The sequence below is a fragment of the Camelus dromedarius genome, chromosome 21 (assembly GCF_036321535.1).
Source record: "Camelus dromedarius isolate mCamDro1 chromosome 21, mCamDro1.pat, whole genome shotgun sequence".
Classification (NCBI taxonomy): domain Eukaryota; kingdom Metazoa; phylum Chordata; class Mammalia; order Artiodactyla; family Camelidae; genus Camelus; species Camelus dromedarius.
The window spans coordinates 22,350,804-22,367,759 of record NC_087456.1 but is presented as its reverse complement, the minus strand read 5'-3'; the positions used below and the strand labels follow the sequence as shown (position 1 = coordinate 22,367,759).

General features: G+C 37.0%; 1 protein-coding gene, 1 long non-coding RNA gene and 1 other non-coding gene across 6 annotated transcripts in view; 2 read left to right on the top strand and 1 right to left on the bottom strand.

Moving 5' to 3' along the window:
• Nucleotides 1-3,312, bottom strand: part of NVL (nuclear VCP like) — a 79,307-nt gene extending 75,995 nt beyond the window's left edge. For 2 of the 4 annotated variants that reach the window (XM_010992698.3, XM_031438440.2), the window contains exon 1: nucleotides 3,188-3,312. In XM_010992698.3, the coding sequence (XP_010991000.1) occupies nucleotides 3,188-3,244 (57 nt within the window). In that variant the 5' untranslated portion in view covers nucleotides 3,245-3,312. The remainder of the gene's footprint in view (nucleotides 1-3,187) is intronic. The other 2 variants (XM_031438441.2, XM_031438442.2) reach the window with 1 other exon arrangement.
• A 399-nt stretch (nucleotides 3,313-3,711) lies between these two features.
• Nucleotides 3,712-9,801, top strand: LOC135318755 (uncharacterized). The gene is made up of 3 exons (XR_010377077.1): nucleotides 3,712-3,820; nucleotides 6,622-6,737; nucleotides 9,610-9,801. It is a non-coding gene; the product is annotated as an uncharacterized LOC135318755 (long non-coding RNA).
• A 364-nt stretch (nucleotides 9,802-10,165) lies between these two features.
• On the top strand, nucleotides 10,166-10,237 carry TRNAA-AGC (transfer RNA alanine (anticodon AGC)). Its single transcript has one exon. It is a non-coding gene; the product is annotated as a tRNA-Ala (tRNA).
• The last annotated feature ends 6,719 nt before the right edge of the window (nucleotides 10,238-16,956 follow it).

Sequence of the window (16,956 nt, the reverse complement as noted above, 5' to 3'; positions counted from 1 at the left end):
ATAGCTATAAGGTAGTAGGTGAGGACTTAACTATATCCTAGGTTCCCAAAATACCAGAATAAAGATGAAACTCATATGGACTCCAAGGGATATTTTAAAGTTGAGGGAACACAGTAATACTGACATTTGTCCAACATGACAGGAACTACTCTTAATCCCTGAACAACACAGGTTTGAACTGACCAGTCCATTTATACATGGATTTTTTTTCAAGAAATATCTATTAGAGTACTACGTGATCCCAGGTTGGTTGAATCTGCCGATGACGAACCACAGGTATGAAGAGCCAACTGTAAAGTTATACACAGATTTGAGCGGAGGTCAGCATCCCTAACCCCCACGTTATTTAAGGGTCAACTGCACTAACCTGAAACAATACATGGTTTCAATATTAAATCACCTTTCGATGATGTTCTGTCTTTGCAAAACTGGGTTTTCAGCATTCTCAGTAAGAAAAATGTAGAACAGGAAATGAGAGTGGCAGTGTAAATCTCATCACAAGGTGTGAGAAGCTGTGCAGTGCCCAACAGGCACATAAATCCCACTACTAAGTAACTGTGGTTATTTAAGAAATAAATACAAATGTATTAACTTTGTTTCAATTTCTATATATTATTTTTTTTCAAAGAGCTACTAAGTTATTTGGACTAAATAGTTATTAAGTTGCTTGAGCCTAACTACTTAATAAACAGACCTATTAGGTATTATTTTTGGCCTAGGAGCACCATGAAAAATCTACTGAGAAACCAAGAGCCTGGTAAACCTGTTCTAGGGGGTCTTTTACACACTGTCAAAAAGTACTCACAATTCTATGATGTTCATGTTAGTCTCTCCCATTTTACATGAGGGCTTAGAAGGTTAATTACTTGCCTTTCAGCACATAAGTTACAGGGTCAGATTTCAAATCTGGAATGAAACAACTTCCAAGTTTCAATACTTGCTAGTTATCCAGTTTAGGTTCCCCACTTTACACAGCAATTTCTTCTCAAGGATCCCTAACACTGGTAACAGTGTCTGCATAAATGCCTCCAATGACAAGAGACTAGGTGTCCAAAGCTGGACTGTTCTAGTTAGTCTTCCCCTCCTTTGGACTCCTATAGCATGCTGTCATTTACTACAGTTAATTCTGAATTATACATATATATATTTATCTTATACCCACTGCAAACTAAAAAGCAACAGAACTAAAACCACTTTAATCTACTAAGTTTGGGAGTCATCTGTCATGTAGCAATAGATAACTAATATGCTAAAAGGAGGCAAATGTACTACTTGTGGAAAGATGTCTAAAATATACTGCTAGTGAAACAAGCAAGCAGCAGAATAGATGCAGATGAGCCCATGTTTGTGATTTATAATGAAATTAATATATCTACTAAGTGCATGTATGCATACAAAATTTTAAGAAAAATACAACAGAAACTCTCTAGGTTACCTGTGGAGAAGTGGAGTGGAGATGAAAGGAATTTTTTCTTTTCATTTTTATACCGTCTTTTATTTTAAACCATAAGAACCCATTACTTTAATAATGAACCAAAGTAAAAGCAATAGAGGAAAACTGCTAACGTCAAATGCTGAAGAGCAGTCAAGTGTGGCGAGGACGGGGAAGAGACCACTGGCTTCAGCCATTAGGCGTCGCTGCTCAGAGACCTGAATAAAGTGAAGCAGCAAGTTGCACAAACATTCAAAGCAACAGTAATTGAGAGTGAGTGAACTGCAAGAGCAAAAGTCCTATGCTCGGCATGCTGGGAAGTTCCATGTGGAAAGGACAGTGTAATCAAGGCAGAGAGCAAAAGGGGAAAAAAAGCAATGGACAAAAAGGTAGACAAGGGCCAAAATATGGAGGGCTTCTGAGGATGGGTTTTACTCCAAATGTCTGAGTCCTCCAAAAGGTTTTCAGCAGGGCCCTGGCAAACTCCAATTTTCCCTTTAAAAGGATCTCCCTAGCTGCTCTGCGGGGAAAAGCCTTTAAGTAAAACTAGAATCAGAGAGATGAGTTAGAAGGCTACTGCAATAGCCTGATAGAGAGAGGGGTTTGGACTAGGATGGTTAGAAGAGGAGATGGTAAAAAGTGGTTGGGTTTGAAACATATTTCGAAGGTAAAGCCAAATAGGTTGCTAATTACTTAATTGGTTACAGGAAACAAGTATCAGGATGATTCTTAAGGTTTCTGGTCTTAACAAATGGATGGATGGGGATGTGATTTACTGAATTAGAGAACACGAAGAAAGAACAGGTTTGGAGGAGAATATCAAAAGTTCCGTATGGATATGTTAAATTGAAGATAACTATCCGACCCTCAAGAGGTGCTGAATAGGTAGCTGGATATATCAATCCGGAATTCAAGTTTAATCTGCACTGGATTATAATATAAAAATAAATTTAGGAATCATGAATGTATAGATAGTATTTAAAGGTTTTAGACTGGACCACCTAAAAGTGTGGACAGGTAAGAGAGGAGTATGAGGATAAAGAAAGAGAAGGTAAGAGCTCAGGGTCTCAGAGCACTTCCAACATTTAAAGATGGTAGGAAGGGATGGTAGGAAGGGAAAAAAGGAGATTGTATAGAGGCTGGCAGAAAAACAAAGAGAGTATACACAGCTCTTCAGGTCTCTCTCCCTTTCTTCTAAGATTGCGTGCATTACTGTACCATTCCCAGACATTTACCGCAGAATGCTTTCTATTGATGATTATGAAAATGGAGGAAAAAAATCTATAGGTAAAGTGTCTATTACAAAGTCAGATCTAGAATACTTATTTTTACGGTGTTCCAAGTGACCCCATTTTCTTGGAAATGGACATTAACGTATTTTTTATGGCCCCCAAAGCGGCCCCTTCCACATTTCCTTTCTCTCCCAACTTCAGAAGACAGGAAGATTTAAACTCAAAGGCCATCACCTCTCCCCTTACAGAGCTCCGCTGAGGTCGACCAGATCCCAGCAGGCCCGGGTCATCAAGCAGCAGCCTCCCACAGTCCCCGGCCCCTCCTTGAAACCCCGCCCCACAGGATAGAGGGAAGGCCTTGAACCACCCGAGGAGGAGTGGAGGTGTCAACAGCCCCACCCGAACCCAGGCCAGAGTAGGCGGCTAGTCGAGTTCCACCTGGGAGCCGCCCAAGAAAGGGCCTCCGGTGCCCTTGAGCAGCGAACGGGGCCCGCTGTGAGGCTCTGCGATACAGGGTACAGACCTGGGTGACACGTTGCTTCAGCTTATTATCCACGAACCTGGCGGGTCTGGGCTTCATCTCGTCTGTCTCCGACGCCGCAGCCTCGGCTTCACGGGAGACGGGGGCCTCCCTGAGGCTGCCCGCGGCGATCGCCGGGCCAGCCGCCCTCGAAATGCCCTGCAACCGGCCTAGGCCGGGCCGATCCGCTCAGGATTTTTGTACCGCGAGTGAGGGGAAAAAAACTGCCAAGAACAAGGAGAAGACTTGGAAACAGTAGGGAGTTTTTAGAAGTATTATTTTACAGGCTTGTCAACAGGCCTTGGATGACAAGGACCCCTTTGAACACGCTCAACTTTATTGTTCCCAATTGGGCGGACACGCGCATGCGGCGGCTGCGGGGAAGTTCCCGCCCTGGCTTGGTCGCTTCGTCTGTTGATAACAGGTTTCGTTTGTCACTTTCCAGGCGTTCCAGCCACACCTTATTTGCATGCATAGTTAGTTTTGACCAAGAATCTTACAAAATCAAAACAAATAATTAGGACGATTAGATTAGGGTGAAAAACACCACCATCCTGCTGTTTGTCTTTCCACCCCATGATTCACTGACGCACCACAAAGGAGCTAGGTGTCAAAAGGAAAGACTGGTTTACCCAGGTAACTAAACCATCTGTTACATTTGTAAATCATTCGATCTTATGCTGTTTTCGACAGGTAATTCATTGAGCAAATCCAGTGGCAGACTCCATCTTGGCCTAGAAACTGCCCAGAATTGTATTTAATGTATGTATTTGCCCCCGAGAAATTTATCCTGCAGCTAAGGAGACACAAAGAAAGGGACAATTATCAAAAAATTAACCAGCTTTAGTTTGCTTGTTTTAATCGCGTTTTCAGTTTTCTTACTTGAGGTCTTATTTGGCTTATAGTGGAGTCTAAGTCACGTATTGGGCTATGGAGAGGCAAGGCGAGGACATGAAATTAAGAGAAGGCAGAGAGATGTTGACAGTGTGGACAAAATGTTGCCTGCCATTTCAGTAAATAAAGGATGTTGTGGTCATAAAGCCATCAGCCACTGCAGCCACCCCGAACCTGAAGGGAATTCAGGATGCAGAAAAACAGGATACTGGCCCTAGATAGTTAAGGTACATATCAAAGGAATAATTTCAAAAAGCCCATACTCTTGCATCTTCCCGTATAGAGAAAAGCACTCAAATCATTAACTTGAGATGTGTGTTTTTTTTGATTAGCAGTAATCTTTTGATATTCGACTACATGGGTTTTGTTTGTTTTCCAGCAAAAACTCCTGTATATCCTTACCCCTCCCTTATCTCTTTGGAAGTTTCTCAGAGCTATTTGAAAGGCTGGTTCTCAGGCTATAGTCCTCAGTAAGTCTGCTGGATAAAATATAATTATCAACTTTTAGGTTATGCATTTTTTTCAGTCAACAGCAGATAATTTAATCTTCTAGTTGGGAATACCACTGACTTATATTCTGTTCAGAGTTCAGAGCCTACCATTGCTCTTTTTCTGTACACAGGATAAAGTATAGATTCTCACTCTGATATTCAAATATTGATCAATAAGATTCCAGCCTCATTTTTTACTTCTTCAGTATATAGGTATTCTGCATTTAGCTAAGTAACATTGCCTGCATTTATTCAGTCAATAAATGTTTACTGAGGGGCTACTATGTCACAGGCCCTGGGTACAGCTAGGAAGAAACAGAAAAGATTCCTGCTTCTATGGGGCCTATGAAAGATAATGATAATAAACAGACAAACTATACACAAAACTTTGCTTTCACTGACTTTTCCCCTTACCTACAATGTCCATCCTGGCTTGCCTATAAGTTTCAGAATCCTAGCTAACCATCTCCCTTACAGCCTTTCCTGATATCTCTCGTTAAAATCTTCACCCATTGAACCCTCCTTTCATTCAATCGACAAGTGTTCATTGAGTACATACCAGTATTCATTTCTGCCCTCCCCTTGAGTCATGTAGGGAAAAGCAAAATAATTCTAGTTGTAACTTTTTATAACATTTTAAATTAGATCAAGTATTTATGGGCTTGATTATATTAAACTTTAGCAAAGATTCCCTACAGCCAATAGCACAAATATATTCAATATGCAATAACTTTTTAAATGTAATATAATTCCGTGCATGCCAAAGTATCACATAAAGTAAGAGACTGAAGGCTCCAGCAGCATTACAACATATACAATAAACAGTGTAGTTTGTTAGTCTATAATTTGTTGTAAAATACTGTTCTACATTTAGGGTTGGGTTCATGGGTATGTGATCTGTGCAGTTGCAAAGGGCTTTGTGCTCAGAAGGGCTCCACCCTTGGTTTAATGCTTAGCTGTTGCTATCAGGAAATTCTTAATACTTTTTGAACTAGTTGTCCCTTATTTTAATTGTGCACTGGGCTCTCCCAGTTAGGTAGCTCATTTGGACCTTAAGTACTCTAGAGTGCAAACTTGTTAAGGACAAGGAGTTTACTGCATCAGTGCAGAAGGCAATAGTTGAAAGTGAGTTAATACTAAGTGTCAATAATGGTATGCTAGAACATTTTTTCATTGGAATTATTTCCAGTAATTGTCGCCCTGAAGACAATTTTACTTCAATTCCAGTATTCAGATTTTACAGTACTATACCTCTAAACTAAAAAGATTACTGAATGCATGTCCAGCTCAAGAACTTCCTGCAGTAATTGAAAAGTCCTCCATTCTTTGATGGTGCAACCCCACCTAGTGGTAATGGCACATTTTACCTTCTGTTCTTTACACCTTTGCGCTCCCAAATTTTGTATCTCAAGCAAACAGCCACTTGTCCAACTGTCGTTTTTAACTAGGGTGACCTATGTCCTAATTTACTCAAGACAGTCCCGATTTTTCCCTCTTGATTCAGCACGATTATTAATAGTATTCCCTTTATGGAAATAAATGAAAAGTGCCCAAATGAGAACAGGCAAAGACTATTCAGAGCTTGCAATAATAACAAGGGACTTGGCCACCGTCACTTGCATATTGGCAGAGACTCTAAGGCAGGCAAAGGACTGGGAAAGCTTTATAGCTGAAAAAGGGAAGGCTTCAGATATGCCTTGCTTGAAGTCTGTTGGGACAGGGAAGTTCTGGGAGAACTAACTGGAAGCAGTTATGTGACTAGTTAGGAAAATGTACTTAGCTTTCTCTAGTTGGTCCTAAGTTTGAAGCATGGACAAAAATTAGGGAAGCTGTCAATGGAATCCTAGACATTTGGGGCCAATGTTACAGGGTTTATTGTTTGGCTTCCTGGATTGTTTGCTAGAGATAGTGTTCTGATTTCCTACAAGTCTGACTTGTAGATAGCAGGCTGGCTTCCTGATTTGGTTGCTGCAGATAATAAGCTGGTTTCCTGGGCTTAGTTGCTGCAGCCTCTAAGTTAGAGTTCTGTTTTTTTTTTTTTTTTTTCAACAGGGTCTGGCCATTGTTCATTTGTATATTCAGTTTCTCACCTTCATCTTTCATAAGGATTCCAGTTTGGACAATGAATGATATGGTCATCTATGTACAATAGGAACATGGAAGAAAAGGTGAGTGTGCTTAGCAGAGGTTCCTTACCAAGGTTCAAGAGGGAGGTTGCCTGTATGCTGGGAGCTGGAGACTGAGTCTATGTCTATGTTTTGTGAGGTTAAGGAAAAAAAATCTTTGATCTGATTTATTTTATTTTGTAAATAATAATAATTCAGTTTTCTATCAAGTTTTTTCTCCTTTGAGACAATTGCCTTATTCATGTCCCTAATCTTGAATAGAAGGAAAATAATATTTTGAGCTGGTATTTTATACATTCAATCTACAAATGTTCATTGTCTACCGTACGGCAGTTACTACGCTAAAGTCAGAGGATGCAGTGATGATCAAAAAGATATGGTCTTGGAACTTCTATTCCAGTAAGAGAGTCAGGCAGTGGGCTGGCAAAACAATAAACATATAATTACAATAATGATAAATAATGAGGAGTTCATAGCCCTTGGAACAGTACCTTTCATATAGAAGGTTTTCAGTGAGTAATGGCTAAGTAAAGGAATGAAAATTGTGACATCAATAATCAGGGTACTGTGATAGAGAATAACAAAGACAGCCTACCTCAGTCTGAGAAGTTAGTGGAAGACTTTCTGAGACCATGACATGTAAGGACCTTGAGGATAGGAGGAACTGGTTGTGTTGGAAAAGAATTTCAGGTAGAGAGAGAGTGCAAAGGCCCTAAAGCAGGAAAGAAGTTGACCTGTTCTAGGAACAGAAAGAGAGGAATAAGAAAGAGAGAAATGAAACCTCTTTCTTATTTAAATCACCATTTTTTTAAGCCTTCTGCCATTCACAACCAACATTAGAGTGAATATAGGTTATTTGGAGGAATTTTAAAAGTTCAATATAAGATTAATGTGAAAGAGCAAATGACCGAGAAGAGCCAAAAGATTCTTGAATAGGAACTCAATGTGAAAACAACAAGGTCCTGCTGTATACCACGGAACTATATTCAACAGCTTGTAATAACCTATGATAAAAAAGAATATATATATATATATATGTAACTGAATCACTGTGCTATAGACCAGAAACTAACACAGCTCTGTAAATCAACTATACTTCAATTTAAAAGAGCTCTGTATCATTACTCTTTAAAAAAAAAAAAGCTTTATTAAGCCTCAGGCCAAACAACATACTTGGTGGGAACGCAGCCCCACCCATCAGCAGACTTCCTGAGCCCTCAAACACTTCTAGACCTGCCACTAGACATGGCCCTACCTACCAGAGAGCCAGGACCAAGCTCCACCCAGCAATGGGCAGGCACCGACTCCTCCTGCTAGGCAACCTGCATAAGCCTCTAGTCTAGCCTCATCTACCAGGAGGCAGATATCAGAAACAAGAAAACAACGATCCCAAAGCTTGTGGAAGGAATCTGCCAGACTCTACCCTGGGACCCGCTGAATCCTGGCCCTTGGGTGACAAGAGAGAAGTGTACTGCTGGGACGCATAGGATGTCTCCCACAGAGGGCCACTTTTGCAAGGTCGAGAAAGTAACTAACCTGACTAAAAATATAAATAGAAAGTTAGACAATATGAGGCAGGAGAGGAATATCCTCCAGGCCAAAGCACAAGATAAAAATTCCAGAAGAAACAAGAGATGAGGAGATAGGCAATCTATACAAGAAAGCATTTAGAGTAATTGATTGTGAAGATTGTCAGAGAACTTGGAAAGAGAATAGATACACAGAGCAGTTTTTAGCAAAGAGTTAGAAAATATAAATAATACCCAAACAGAGTTGGAGAATAAAATCACTGAAATGAATAACACACTAGAAGGAACCAAGAATAGACTAAATGAGGCAGAAGAACGGATCAATGATCTAGAAGACAGATTAGTGGAAATCACTACCGCAGAACAGAAGGAAAAAAAAGAATGAAAAGAAGTAGGATAGTTTAAGAGAACTCTGGGACTACATGAAGCCCACTAATAATCACATTATAGGGGTCCCAGAAAGAGAAGAGAGAGAAAGGACCTGAGAAAATATTTGAAGAGGTAATAGCTGAAAACTTCCCTAACTTGGGAAAGAAAACAGTCACCCAAGTCCAGGAAGTGCAGAGAGTTCCACACAGGATTAACTCAAAGAGGAACACACTGAGGCACATAGTAATCACATTGACAAAAATTAAAGATAAGGAGAAAATATTAAAATCAGTAAAAGAAAAGCAACAAATAACATGCACGAGAACTCCCATAAGATTATCACCTGATTTTTCAGCAGAAACTCTACAGGTCAGAAGGGAGTGGCACGATATATTTAAAGTAATGAAAGAGAACAACTTACAACCAAGAATACTCTCCCCAGCAAAGCTCTTGTTCAGACTTGATGGAGAAATCAAAAGCTTAAAAGATAAACAAAAACTAAAAGAATTCAGCACCACCAGACCAGTTTTACAACAAATGTTAAAGGGACTTCTCTAGTCATCAAACCATGAGAAAAGAGAACAAAAAGAAGAAGGAGTGAAAAAGACCTACAAAAGATTGCTTTGGCAATTTGGGGTCTTTCATGGTTCCATATAAATTTTGGAATTGTTTGTTCTAGTTCTGTGAAAAATGTCATGAGTATTTTGACAGGGATTGCATTGGATCTGTAGATTGCTTTGGGTATTACAGTCATTTTGATAATGTTGATTCTTCCAATCCAAGAGCACAAGATATCTTTCCATTTCTTGGTATCATCTTCAATTTTCTTCATTGGTGTTTTACAGTTTTCAGAGTGTAGGTAACCTCCTTGGTTAAGTTTATTTGTAGGTATTTTGCTGATTTAGATGCAATGGAAATGTTTATGCCAGTTATAAAACTCTGGTTTTTGACATGAAAAAAAAAGTGAATGAAGGGCCGCAAATGGCAAAATATCCTTCTTTTTTATGGGATAACAGCTACAGGAATCCTGGGAATTGCTGCTAATATTGGGGCAGTCCTGTCTCCCCTCATCATGATCCTAATGATGTATCCTGCCCACCTGCCCTGGATCATCTATGGAGTCTTCCCCATCCTCTCTGGTCTTGTTGTCCCACTCTTTCCTAAAACCAGAAATCAACCTCTGCCTGACTCCATCCAGGATGTGGGAAAGGAGAGAAAATTTTCAAGAAAAGCAAAGCAGGAAGATACCTTCATAAAAGTGACAACGTTTTAAGGAATTCCAGTAACTAATTGCTGATTCAAGAGCAAAATAAAAGAAAAAATGAGATAATGCCTAGATGCTGGAAAGTTTTATAAAATAAACAAATAAAAATATATGATAGAAAAACAGAAAAAATGATGGATTAGTGGATAGACACAGGGATGAATACATATACATAGTAAATGTTATACATACTCTGTTTAAATTTTTTCGTAACAAAATATTATAGGGTAGTGGGGGAGTATTAGGTAAATTTATGTGACCTATTATGGGAAAGTGTTACCAAATCAGAAAGTCCACCGTTTTGGTGGGGAGGTATAGCTCAGTGGTAGAGTGTGTGCTTAGCATGCACAAGGTCCTGGGTTCAATCCCCAGCACCTCCATTAAAATGAATAAACCTAATTACCTCCCCCTACAACAAAAATAAAATAAATAGGGGTGAGAAGGGATAAATTGGGAATTCAAAATTTGTACCTCTTCGGGAGTGATGGAAATGTTACCTATCTTGATTGTGGTGGGGTTTCATTGGTGTTCACATCCACCAAAAAATAAAAAATGAACTATTAAAAACTTTAGGTAAAAAGTTAAACAAAAAAGAATTCAAACCAAAATTGAATAAATACTGACTTTTTTTTTTTTTTTTTGTAGTTACTTTTACTGGAATTCTTTGTTTCCTCATTTGGGTTCAAGTTAATGTCCTTCATTTCAGCCAAAAGGACCAACATCCTTTACCTTTTTTGTAGGGCAGGTCTACTGGCAAAAGAGTCTCTCAATTTTTGTTTCTCTAGAAATGTCTTCATTTTTCCCACATTTAAATTTTTAAAAAAATTTTGGTAAAAAAAAAACATGAAATAGAGTTTACCATCGTAACCATTTCTAAGTGTATATTTCAGTGGTGTTAACTATATTAACATTGAACAACAGATCTTTAGAACATTTTCATCATGCAAAACTGAAACTCTATACCCATTGAACAAAAAATTTCCATTTCCTCTTCACTCCAGCCCCTGGAGAACACCATTCTACTTTCTGTTTCTAAGAGTTTGACTATTAGAGTACCTCATATAAGTGGAATCTTATATGTGGCTGGCTTATTTCAATGTAGCATAGTATCCTCAATGTTCACCAATGTTGTAGCATGTGATAGGATATGCTTTTAAAGGCTGAATAATATTCCATTGCATTTATATACCACATCTTCTGTATCCATTTATCTGTCAATGGACTTGGCTTGTTTCTACCTCTTTGCTATTGTGAGTAATACTGCAATGAACACAGGTGTGCAAATATCTCTGCTAGAACTCACTTTCAATTTTTTTGGATATATACCCAGAAGTGGAATTGCTCAATTATGTGGTAACTCTTACTTTAAAATTTTAAGGAAACTTTCTTTCTCCTTCTCAAACCAAGTAATTTCAATTGGCCTATCTTTAAGTTTGCTTATTCTTCTTCTGCCTGCTCAAATCTGTTGTTGCAACTCTCTAGTGAATTTTTCATTTCAGTTATTTTACTTTTTAACTCCTTAATTTCTGTTTGGTTCTTTTCATATCTATCTATTAGTTTCTCTATTTGTTGAGACATCATTCTCACAGTATCCTTTAGTTTTTTTGTATGTGATTCTCTTTAGATTTTTGAGCATATTTTAAATAATTGATTTGAAGTCTCTGTCTAGTAAATCCAATGTCTTGGCCTCCTCAGAGACAGTTTCTATTAATTTCTTTTCATTTTGTGTATGGGCCGTACTTTCTTTTCATGCTTCATTATTGTTGTTGCTGTTGAAAACTGGACATTTTGAATGTTGTAATGTGACAACTCCCTCCCCAGGTTTTATTGTTGCTGCTTATTGTGGTTGTCATGTGCTTGTTTAGAAATTTTCTGAACTAATTTTATTAACTGTGTATTCTTTGTTGTGTGTGGCACCTAAATTCTCTGTTCCTTTAGCTTAGTGGTCAGCTAGTGACTCAACAGAGATTTTCTTAACTGCTGAGATTCAGTTGTTTTTTTCCTTGATCAAGCCTTTTTCTTGGTGCTGTAAACTTTTAATTAGTTTCTGAAGTTCTGATAAAGTTGATTTTGACTGTTTTGCCAGTTTATTTTTGGGGGTTTTGTGGAGAGAGAGACTTTTGGAGTTCCTTACCCTACCAGCTTCACTGATGTCACTCAAATTAATTGGTACTGACAATATGTGAACCCATATAAGCAGTAGAAAGATAGAGATCATTTCTATAAACCCTGAAATATTATCTTATGCCCCATCACAGTCAATCCACTGTTCTCTAAATATTGGTCACCAGTGAAATGCTTTCTGTTACTATATATTTGATTTTAGTTCGACTAGTTTCATATAATAGAATCATGTAGTATGTACTCTTTTGTTTCTAATTTCTCTTGCTCAAGATAATGCCTTTGAGTTTTATCCATGTTTTGCATATATCAGTAGTTCGTTGTTTTTATTGCTAGGTAGTATTCCATTGTATGGTTACACCACGATTTTTTAACCCATTTGCCTATCAGAATTGTTGTGTGATTTCCATTTTTTGGCTTTCTCCACTATCCTTAAGTGTACTTTTAAAATATTAATATATTAAAATTTAAATAATAATATATTAAAATATTAAATAATAGTATAATAAAACTAATATTAATTTAATATTAATAACCTCTTTTTTATGTTTTATTTTGTTCAATTGGTAGTTTGCTTCTGTCAGTGTTTCCTTTGTTTGAGAACAATTTTTTCCCTATTAATCGCAGACCTTAGAAACTCGTCCCATATGTGTAGTGTAAATGTGAGTGTCAATAAGACCATGCGTATAAGCATGGCCCTGACCTGGGATTCTGATTTCTTTTGGATGCCTCTTTTTCTACCCAAAGTTTATGTTTAGGTCTGATTCCATTTTGAGTTAGTTTGTGAATAAGGTGAAGATTATGGGCCGAGGTTCATTTTTTTTTTTTTTGCCTATGGATGTCCAATGGTTACAAAGTAATTTATTCTGGAAAAGATTACTGTATCGTCTTTGCACTTTTATCAAAAAAGATAAATTGACTATGTATATGTCGGTCTTTTTCAGAGGTTCCATTTTGTTCCATTTACCTATGTGTCTCTACTTTCATTAATATCACAATGTCTGCTGTAGATTTTAGTACATCTTGAAATCAGGTAGTGTGAATCCTTTCAATTTTTTCTTTTTCAAATTGTCTTGGCTATTATATTTCCTTTGCCTTTCCACATAAATTTTAAAATAAGCTTGATATTTTTATAAAAGAAATCCTGCTATAGTCTTTTTTCCTGCTATAGTTTTGATTAGAATTGTATTGAACCTATAGATCAGTTTTGGAGAAATTGACATTTTAACAATTTTGAATGATTTAATCTGCCAACACAGTTTATCTGTCTATTCATTTAAGTGTTTGATTTATTTCATTAGTGTTTTGTAGTTATCACAAAAAGATCTTGCAGATAGTATCTCATGCTTTTTTGGTGATATTGTAAGTGGTACTGTTTTAAGATTTTCATTTTTCGCTGTTAATTGGTAGTATATAAAAATGCAATTGGTTCTTGTGTATTGCCTTTGTGTCCTCCAAACTTGTTAATAAAACAGTCTACATAGAAAAAATTAATATCCTCCTGTCCAGCCCATAAATATTTTTTCTTCCCTTATTGTACTGATAAGACATAGCAGGGAATAGAAAGGAGGCCAGCACACTGAAAATAGGAAGATTAAGTGAAAGTCTTCAAACATGAAATCACAGTTTAATTTCCTCATTTGTCTCTCAGAACGCTGGCAGCCTGGCTTACACTCTTGCAGGCAAAAGCTTGGATTCTTTTCTGGAGTAACTGAAGAGCTGTAGGGAAAGGATCCACATTTGAGGAGGTGAAGGTTAATCACTGATCAACTAGGTCACCACTGATCAACACACAGTGAAATCATTAATCAAACAGCGCTGCCTATCCACATTGAGCTTCGATGACCTTTTTAGTGTTTTTTTTTTTTAATACATTATGAAAAGACTGTCAAGGATCAAAGTTTGTTTGCAGGTAGTCTCTGACATGAAGTATAAACCAAAACAAAGTCATGGAAAAAATCAGAGAAAATAGAGAATGCACAGAGCAAAAGAGTATTTTAAGTATACCAAAATTTATATCCTCATAGAAATGAGAAGATTGTGTATCACTGATATAAGAACAGGATGCTATTTAAAAAAAGAAGAATTAGAGGACACAAAAGATCTCTCATTTATTTCTTTTTTTACTTTTTTTGTGATTGCCTTAGAGTTTGCAAAATACATTTATAATTAATCCAAGTCCACTTTTCAATAACACTATACTATTGTGGTTAATGCAAGTACCTTATTAAAAATATTCCTGGGGGAGGGTATAGCTCAGTGGATGGAACATGCTTAGCATGCTTGAGGGCCTGGGTTCAATCCCAGTATCTCCATTAAAATAAATAAATAAAAATCTAATTACCTCTCCCCCAAAATAAAAAAAAAATTCTAATATTTGTAATTCCTCTCTCCTGTCCCTTGAATTATTTCACTTACACATAAGCAAGTGTGTATGTGTGTATGTGTATATATATATATATATATATATATATATATATATGTATGTATATATATATGTATATATATACTTGAATACATTCTTGCTATTATTATTTTGAACAAATTTATTTTATATCAGTCAAGAATAAGAAAAATAAAAAGTTTTATTTACCTTTGTGCATTCCTTCTCTAAAGATCTTCCTTTCTTTATACAGATCTTCCTTTCTGATTTATATCAATTTCCTTCTATCTGAAGAACTTCTTTTAACATTTTTTTGCAAGGTGAGATTTTGGACAACAAAATCTTTGTTTTTGTTTGTCTGAGAAACTCTTTGTTTCTCCTTCAATTTTGGAGGCTAATTTTGCAGGATATAGAATTCTAGGTTGATGGGGTTTTTTTTCTCTCAACAGTTTAGCTAGTCCACTCCACTCTTTTCTTGCTTACATAGTTTCTGAGAAGTAGGATGTAATTTTTATCTTTGTTCCTCTGTAGGTAAGATGTTGTTTTCCTTTGGCTTCTTTCAAGTATGTTTTTTATGTTTGCTTTTCTGAACTTTGAATGTAATATACCTATTTGTAGGTTTTTTTGATTGGTTTTTTGTTTTGGCATTTATGCTGCCTTACATTCTCTGGGCTTCCTTGATTTGTGGTTTGGTGTCTGATATTAATTTGGGGAAATTCCCAGTCATTATTGCTTCAAATATTTCTTGTGTTTGTTTCTCTCTTTCTTATCCTTCTGGAGAGAATATATTCCTATTATGCATATAGTACACCTTCTGGAGTTATCCTACAATTTTTAAATATTACATTTTTTTAGTGTTTTTTCCTTTGCTTTTCAGTGTTGGAAATTTCTATTGACATATTCTCAAGATCAGAGATTCTTTCCTTAGTGATGCTCTATCTACTAATGAACCTATGAAAGATAATCTTCATTTCTGCTGTGATATTTTTGATCTGTAGCATTTTTTTTTTTGAGTCTTTCTTAGAATTTCCACCTCTTCAGCTACATTATCTATCTATTCTTGCATGTTATGTACTTTTTCCAGTTAAAGTGGAAATAGTGCCCTAGCATATTAATCATAGTTGTTTTAAATGCACGATCTGATGATTCTAACATCCCTGCCATATCTGAATCTGGATCTGATGCTTGCTCTGTCACTTCAAAGTGTGTTTTTGCCTTTTAGTATGCCTTGTAATTTTGTTGTTGTTGTTCTTGAAAGCTGGACATAATATACTGGGTGAAAGGAAGTCCAGTAAATAGGCCTTTAGTGACTTGGGGGTAAGGTGTGGAGAGAGAATGTTCTATAGACCTATGATTAAGTCTTAGTCTTTTAGTGACCTTTTGCCCTGGGCTGTAAACTTCACAAGTGCCTCTCAATCCTCCCTCTACTTCCCCCTGAGTTGGGGCGGATGACTTAAAGTGCTAGAGTTGAGTATTTCTCTTCCCTCAGGTCATTTGTACTCTGACAAAACCCCAATAGGTTAGGCTTTCATAAAATTGTTTTTCCTGAGGGCAAGTCTTGTTAAGAAGAACAGAATGCTCTGGCACTTTTCAAATGGCCACTTTTTGCTTCCCCATATTGGAAGCACAGAGGATTTTTCTTTGATCTTCACTAAGAAAACCTGATAGAAAACTATAGGAGGTAAGATTCACAAAAATAAGCTCCCCTGAGCCCCACCCCACCCTGAGTTTTTATATTCATGCTTGTCCACAATGAGCCTCCAGCTTTTTATTGGTTATAGTTCAAGTTTTCCTATTCCAATACTGGTTCCATGGTGATTTTTGCGGGTGGGTTTCTGTTCTGGTAAATTTTGATTTTCTGTATTGGCCTCTCTGTCTCACCCATTTTTGGAGCAGTGACCTCACTTCTCTGACAGACTTAAGAAGAGTTGGTTTTTCAATTTCTTGGGCTTTTTATTTGTTGTTAGAACCTAGTGGTAACTTCCAAGCTCCTTACATGACAGACTGGAAACTGAAACAGTTCAATTTGTACTTTTAAAATATAATATATATTTTAGCCATAAGTCTTGATAACTTTCTCACACACACACAAACACACACCCTACTTACTGTTTTTCTAATCCTGATTATTTCTCTCTTAAAATTTGTATTCCCCAAGTTTTGACATTGCAACCATGTTTTAAGTTTTCAAGTAGATGAGAAAAGGCTATCTTAATTAAAATAAGTAATTCTAACCTTTGACTATGGTGCCAGCTTTTTAATTTGCTGAAGATAAAGCAGCAGATAGAGAAAATAGGATAGCCTGTGTTTTCTGTTCTAACTTGAGGGAAATGTGTGTGAGATGACATTTATGTTTTTAATGAAATATGGACTAATTTTAATAAAATCTCTCCTGTAGTCAGTATGGGTTATTGATTTGGGAGCCATTTATTAAACACAGTTATTTGCAGGGTAGAAGATACTGGGGGTGCAGAAACTAATAAAATATGATTTAAGCATGGTGGGTGAGGAATATAAGGAAGAAAGTTAATGTAATAAGTGCTCTGACAGAGGTACGTACAAGGTGCAGTGAGAGTGTAATGATAGCTGGTTTAT